Source organism: Lineus longissimus, chromosome 1 (genome assembly GCF_910592395.1).
Source record: "Lineus longissimus chromosome 1, tnLinLong1.2, whole genome shotgun sequence".
Taxonomy (NCBI): domain Eukaryota; kingdom Metazoa; phylum Nemertea; class Pilidiophora; order Heteronemertea; family Lineidae; genus Lineus; species Lineus longissimus.
In genome coordinates, this window is record NC_088308.1 from 17,658,394 (window position 1) to 17,666,127 (window position 7,734).

At 41.2% G+C, this 7,734-nt stretch overlaps 1 protein-coding gene across 1 annotated transcript; it reads left to right on the forward strand.

Annotated features, from left to right (window-relative positions):
- The first annotated feature begins 1,313 nt into the window (after positions 1–1,313).
- On the forward strand, positions 1,314–3,593 carry LOC135492239 (uncharacterized). Its single transcript, XM_064778606.1, has 2 exons — positions 1,314–1,381; positions 2,701–3,593. The coding sequence occupies exon 2, from the start codon at positions 2,706–2,708 to the stop codon at positions 3,459–3,461; it is 756 nt and encodes a 251-aa protein (XP_064634676.1). The 5' UTR covers positions 1,314–1,381; positions 2,701–2,705; the 3' UTR covers positions 3,462–3,593.
- The last annotated feature ends 4,141 nt before the right edge of the window (positions 3,594–7,734 follow it).

Below are 7,734 nucleotides of genomic sequence, written 5' to 3' on the forward strand. Positions count from 1 at the left end.
TCAAAATGGCTGCCACAGCAGAACTTCTGGACAGTTTTTCGATGATATGTTCCCCAGTTCCCCGGGATTTATATCCCCCTTTATTTTCAAAGAGGATGAAAAATGACACTACAGAAATGATGTTGGACGGACCGGAGCCAAGACCTATTACGTGACACCCATTTGTTAAAACAATAATTATGGTTTCAGACAGGGGGGCCTACGTTTAGTTTCAATTGCATGTAAGGCAGAATCCTTCAATAAAAGATGAATGTCACACCACGTAATGCTACATATGCACAGGGCCTACGTATATTATATACAATGTATTTTACATCGCACCTCTCACAAACGATACGCGGCATAAAACACCCAAATGTGGAATTACCTTTAGCCAGACATGTGGGCGGTTATTGCCGCAAATATTCACCAACGCGCGAGGGATGGCAAGTGACTCCTAGTAGCCGATGAGGCGTATAGTTCGTGGCGCGTACAGCTGTAATTTCTAAAATCTGCATTTCCTAGAATCGTCGTGAGGGATAGATACCGCGAGCTCTAGAACCCGCAGGTTCTAGAACCGTGAGCGATAGATCTCGTGAGGGATGGAAATTCCAAAAAATCCGTTATGTGGCGCCACTGTCGCATATTGACGTCGTCGTATTGTTTTTGCTGTAAGCGACACTACTGTCAGTTGGCCTCAACACGTGGTACTTGTCACTGTCAGAAAGCGCGTACATGCGTAGGCTACTTTCGTTGCAATTTTAAAAATGTGCGACCAGTCGCAGCTGCAACAGGCAGCACTACTGCTTCAGCAAGTAGTGCAGATTTCAGACCAGCAGCAGCCCGATCAGCTGCAGCCTCCAGCAGAGGCTAGTGATATAAACCCGAGTATAAACCCTGATTCTACACCATAATATTCTACACCACGAATATGCGACAGTGGCGCCACATAACGGAACTCGTTTGAACTGCTATCGCTTACGAGATAGTGGCGCCACATAACGGATTTTTTTTTTGGAACTTCGATCACTCACGAGATCTATCGCTCACGGTTCTGGAACCTGCGGATTCTAGAGCTCGCGGTATCTATCCCTCACGACGATTATAGGAAATGCAGTTTTAGAAATTACAGCTATACGCGCCACGAACTATACGCCTCATCAGCATCTAGGAGTCACTTGCTATCCCTCGCGCGTTGGTGAATATTTTCGGCAATAACCGCCCATACAGACACTAACAGCTGGGCCAAACCCAGAACGGCAGTTGAAATTAATGACTCAATTTCTATTCGCATATTTCTAATTCTTAATTATTTCTTGATTAATTCATGAGAAAGACGATATAATGCGAGACCCTCAATGATTTCTGTCAGCATTCGAATCTGGAAGCACCCGTTGATAAGGTAAGTGCCACGCTGTTACATCGTTACTCTTCTTCTTATTATCACTCCCGTAAAACATGCCAACTGAGCCAAACCCAAAATCTGCTGACATCGCCATACTTTCATCCATCGCCCAAAAGGCAGATGTATCAGCCAATGAAAAGGATTTTTCGTCACTACCGGAGTTCCTTTTGATAATACTCCTGATCTGTTTTTTAGACGAAAGTATAAAACCCAGTGAAACCCCATGATGTGGCGAAGTTAGCAAGTTTTTTCAGCATCGTTTTTCACAAAAACTCAATCGATTGGGGATTGTGCCAACAAAACATTGTACATTTTAAGAAATCTTCCAAAATTCACTAGACCCCGCTTGATAGAATTGCAGATATTTGGTATGCCTGTTTAGAATACCCCTACCTGTCTTTTGAAAGCTATTTACGGGCGTGGAAAAGTTTTTTAGTGCAAAGTGAGCATGTTTGACGGTCCGTGTTTCATCAGCGATAATGTTTCACCTCTTGGGTTTGTTGATGAACAATCTCGTAATACGGGTATATTTGTACATGTATATCACTTTTTTTACTTCCGAAAACCAGTCTAGACAAAAACGTAATTATGCTATTTTAAAGGTTAGAGCCTGTACTCTTAAAACAACCTGAAAAGCTTACAATTTCAAAGAGAACGCAGCACACTTGGAATTCAATGTTGGCCACTGGCCTCCGACACTGGGATGAAGGCAATACACTGAGGCAAAACACTTTTTCAAATTCTGAGGCAGGAAAAATACCCTGATTTAAACTGCATTAAAAACTGAATAATAAAAACACTAAAAAGAGTTGGGGTCATTAGGCACTTTTCCGAGCAACTCCAATTTTTCTGTCCCGCCCCGTATTTCGCGACGTTCTTTAATAAACTGGTTTTCTGAGACCAAGCCGAACCACATAGCTTATAGTCCATTCATAAATATTAAGTCCGCATCGTTTTGGGCTCTGGAGGACGAACAACCTTTCCGGAATTCTTTGAAATTTGGTTTTTATTGATCCTTGCCTCAAAACCAAACAGATGTATGCACCATTCCAATTTCCTATAAATAAGGAAAAATCGTTTCAACTACTTGTAGCGTGGGGTAAAGCTCCAATTTTTTCAGAAACAAAGTAACAAAGTGGATGCGCAAAAACAAAAATTGAGATTTCGAAAACCGAAAGAATTTGGTAGTGAAACATAATAAAATTTGTTGACAAAATTATTTATTTATCTATTTCCCAGAATCTTAAAAAGGTGCGAAATTTTACAGGTATTTCTGACCTATCAGTCAGTAAATCTTCATAATCATTATCTTCCAGATAAAATGAAGTTCGTCATCCTACTGGTCCTGTCCGTGGTCATTTGCAGTGTTGCCACTGAAAGAACCATCAAGAGAGAGGAAGATGTGACCCAGGAAGAGTCCGAAGAGGTCGCCAAGAGATTGTTTTTCAAGAATTTCGTGAAGAGCCACTGGAAGGAAGCAGCCAAGGCTGGTCTTAAATTGGCTAGTAAAGCCCTTGAAAAGAGAGGCGAGGATGTGACAAAGGAAGAGTCCGAAGAGGTCGCCAAGAGGTTGTTTTTCAAGAATTTCGTGAAGAGCCACTGGAAGGAAGCAGCCAAGGCTGGTCTTAAATTGGCTAGTAAAGCCCTTGAAAAGAGAGGCGAGGATGTGACAAAGGAAGAGTCCGAAGAGGTCGCCAAGAGATTATTTTTCAAGAATTTCGTGAAGAGCCACTGGAAGGAAGCAGCCAAGGCTGGTCTTAAATTGGCTAGTAAAGCCCTTGAAAAGAGAGGCGAGGATGTGACAAAGGAAGAGTCCGAAGAGGTCGCCAAGAGGTTGTTTTTCAAGAATTTCGTGAAGAGCCACTGGAAGGAAGCAGCCAAGGCTGGTCTTAAATTGGCTAGTAAAGCCCTTGAAAAGAGAGGCGAGGATGTGACAAAGGAAGAGTCCGAAGAGGTCGCCAAGAGGTTGTTTTTCAAGAACTTCGTGAAGAACCACTGGAAGGAAGCAGCCAAGGCTGGTCTTAAACTGGCTAGTAAAGCCCTTGAAAAGAGAGGCGATGATGTGACCAAGAATTAGAAGGTTATTGTAAAGGAAAGTAGAATGGCAGGTGTCATATGAAAAAGATGCGAGTAGGTACTTCCCGTATTCCTATGTAATGGCTAGTCTTCATTCCATCTGAAGATTGAAATAAAATCATCACTGCTTTGACATTATCGTTTGCGTGAGCCAGTCTTTTTTGTTCTGGTGATCTGTTCATCGAATTCACAAGGGTTGTCTAGCAGGGTGTGTTTTGTTTTGGACAGGATTTGTCACTCATAGTTCACAAAGGATTAGAAATAATTTCGTCAAGAGATCACCTCACATTCTCAAATTTATTCACTGATTTTAACCAAAAAACGGTCAAGTGCCATAATTGTGCTCAGCGGATCGCCATTTGGATGTGAATGATGTTCCAGTATATATATACACCCGAACGGCTAAATCAAGATCCCTGATATAACATGACCTAAGAGCACTAATATATACAAATTAACGAATCATCATTCAATTCAAAGATTGTAGATGTTGTACTTTACCTATAAGGACATTGTTTTTGACAAACAGGCAAAAACTAACTTATCTATTTCTATTGGGTGTAAGGGTAAAGGTAATTAAAGAATATGGAGTAAGGGTAGGCATGGGGTCACTGGCCTTCTTCTAGGTCCAGAATCTTTCTCTAACGGTTACTGCGTTTAAATGTCTCGTTGGAGTTTAAGCTGGGTCGATCGCCGTCGGCTAACCTATCATCACCCGCCGCACCAACGGTCGACCAAGAAACGTACCGGGGTAGCACATGATCATTCTAATGCGATCGTCCAATTGGTTTAAATGTAAAATCATACTCCCCGCGATGTGGTTGGATAACGCTACAAGAGAGCTCCATGTTCATTGCTAATTGACTTCCTACCCCTACTCTTGACCTCGTTTTATAAAAATACGGGTAATGAAGATTTCCAGATAGAAATGGCTCGCCTAGTGACGCACGTACAGTGGAGCGTGTGATGCACGCCTTAGTCGCCGTTGGTTTGTTGCGCCATTACAAAATGTAGATTAAAATGAACCCAACACCAGCGAAAATCCTTTATTAGAGATCAGCCAGTGTTATGCTACATGTGGTGGCGCAAAGTGGCGAGAAGGGGAATTATCATCCTTGCTAGCTATCGCCCACGACCTAAATGCGCATTTGAAAACACGAATGGAGAGTCTCGTGCCCAGGCCATTTGGGAAATGACTCTCCCTACTGAGTGAGGATGCCATTTCACCGCAGATCATCAGATCAGGCCCCACATGTCTACGAGATAATTGTTTTTCTTTGGCACGCCACCAAGTAGAAAATGTAAAAATATTTATTAAATTGAATGATAACCAGACAACAAATCCTGGTGTCGTGTGCAGGTAATGGACGACATTCATTTCTTCAGATACGCTTACTGTTTTTGCATATTCAAACCAGTCATATGAAAGGTAGAAAGGACAACTATAAGTGACACAGAAAAGATAAACATATGACGGGTACGCCTAAGATATCTACTTGACCCTCAATGTATTGACATTGTTCAGCTTCCAGACAACGCGGTGCGAAGGCAGCACCGCTGGAAGTTCAGTATACCTTTCTGGTGGCAACGATTCTGCTTTTCATTGCACTGACCAGTCATCTAATTAGCTGTCACCCATCTGCCTATTTCGTGTTACTGGGTGATTATTCATCAGTGGAAAACCAGTGTCACTCGCATTTTATGGGAGTGACATTGGCTTAAAGATAATGGTTATTGAGCCGAGTATGGCCAATCTGAGACAGGAATTCAAAACCTCTGTAAGTTGTAATTAGGAAAACACCAGAGTTGTGGTAATTGTAACGATGCCTTAATCGTGGCGGCAATAACGTCCTTGATCTCTCATTTCCAAAGGTAGCGACTAGAAATAAGACTGTCCATTATGTGTGATATTGCTAAGCAATGAATGGAATATCAGATTTTAATAATAGACATATACACGCCGTGGAAGATATATCTTTGAGAGCTGCTATTAGAAAGGGTTCTTTCAGTGCTATAGGAATATAACTTCTGATTTGGCCAATTCATAGATAAAAGACATAATAAACGCAAAGGAAAAGTGTTTTGTTCCGGCGAATTCATCCATTATTACCAAGCCACGGTCGAATGCTTCTCTTCGACAAAAAACTTCGATTATGGTATCAACTACACATTTTGATTTTGATCAGTGATACATTCTGAATCAACTTTTATTTCCAGTTTCCAGTTTTCTGTTTCAAATTTACTTTCGCATTTAAAGACGAAAGGTTAACACGTGGTGTCTTAGTTGTCACATGTATGAGCTACATTTGAAACTTGAACAGAAATTATTTGAAATCCCATGTTTTCAGCTTTCGGGGGCATCTACTATGAAGGACTGACTGGACGTACCAATCTTTCCTGCTACACGTGTAAGGAAAGTTACAAAATCACGCCATACGACCCAACAGCCCACACCTGCCAGTCAAACCTTCCCAAAGTAGACATCATCTCCTGCAGCATGAAAGATAAATACTGCAAGGTATGACTGCAGAGAATAATTATACCCACGCTAATCTCCTGTAGCTTTGATAGGTGCCGTCAAAGCAGATCTCACAGACATCCGTGCAGTGCAGGGCCGGAGAAGCGAACGTTAACCCCTGATTTCCTCAGGATGCACATGGTAGGTGGCTTCCTTAAAAGTGGCATCTACAATGTTTACATGTACTTCAGTCAGGTTTGCAAGATATTTCGCAGATGTTGAACGATTTGAATTTACTTGAAAGTGTTTCTGAATAAGGCCGGGTATATCATATCAAAATTTTGTTCTCCCTGGACGACTCAATTTATATGGTTCCGTAAAGCAAATATACCTTTTTAGAAGTTTACCTTTTGCCACCATTTTGCTTTGAGGAGACACATGGGCAGTGTTGCTGAGAGCATATATATGAGTATGGTTCTTGGCACTTCATTCTTGAGTATTTAAAATTATTCGCTCGATCACACTCACACACAGGTTGTTATACGGAGATGCCTTTTGAGATACTAGTATATATCATGCTTGGAGACACACAACTTTCATGTAAACCACAAGCGACGAGACGACATTTAGTAGCTAATAATTTTATTCAAAGTGTAACAAACCTAATTACATTAGAGATAATTTTAAAATACCCGAGTGAGAATATTTCATTTTCATAATGGATAATATATAAAGCATCGTTTTCACAACAGATGTTTGGGCGAGACAACCATAACCGCTTGGGTTAGTGCAAAATGTGGAAGCACTTCAAAAGCATTTAAAACCACATTATTCAATATTTGATTTGAGATGTTTCAGAATAGAAATTGATACCTCACTGTCGGTATTGATTGTCTCACCCAAACCGCTCGGGTGGAGCTAAATATAGGCTACGCCTCGGTTTTGGTCTACAATACGAGCGGTTTGGGTGAGACAACCAATACCTCCAGTTCGGTATCAATTCCTTAATCAAACAACCTGTACGTGTATTTCTAATCTAGAATGAATTACAATTTAAGGTTGAGAGGGTCGAGCTTCAGGGCGTGAAGATCAGCATTGAAAGAAGCTGTACGGATACATGTTATTATGGATGTAAGTTCCAAGGATACGGATTGACCTATCTGAAATGTACGTCGTGCTGTAGAGGACATGCGTGCAACACAGACAGCCACGGAGTGATTATCACGCCAAGTTTATTTCTTTATGTGATGATGATTTTAATTGCTGCATGTATAATCCGAGGATGAACGATAAGTCCGTATCATTTGAATCGTGCCTAAACTTGTTTGAATGAATGACAACAGAGTGTGAGTACACAGAAGGACATACTAGTTCTGGTGATTTGTTTTCTCTCTTAATACAGCCCGGCTGCAAATTTAGGGCAATGGCGTTAAAGTTAGAACTGGGACAATCACGAACCCAAGGGTTTTGTAATTTTGACGCGAGTTGTTTACTGCGTTGAACACTAAAGATCTGATTTCACTGCAGTGGTTTGCCGCGGCGTAAAAGTTTTTCCGCTTTCACGAGCTTTGTGGTCAGTTTCATTCCGCTTTCGCGGCTGTATGTACTTGCAAGCAATAGTATATGTATGCACTCTTTACCAGTGTCTCAGATAAGAAGGATTGGGTTAATGTTGTCAAGTGTTGAGTAACGAAAAATACTCGATGCTGAGGGAAACCACAATTCCACACACTGCCATCTATTGGTGATTCATCTATTGGTGATTCATAGTAAAACATGGTCGATCAATTATATATATATACATAACCAGCGGATA

Bases quoted from the DNA above. Each gene is read 5' to 3' on its own strand.
- LOC135492239 (XM_064778606.1), top strand. From the start codon at position 2,706: ATGAAGTTCGTCATCCTACTGGTCCTGTCCGTGGTCATTTGCAGTGTT.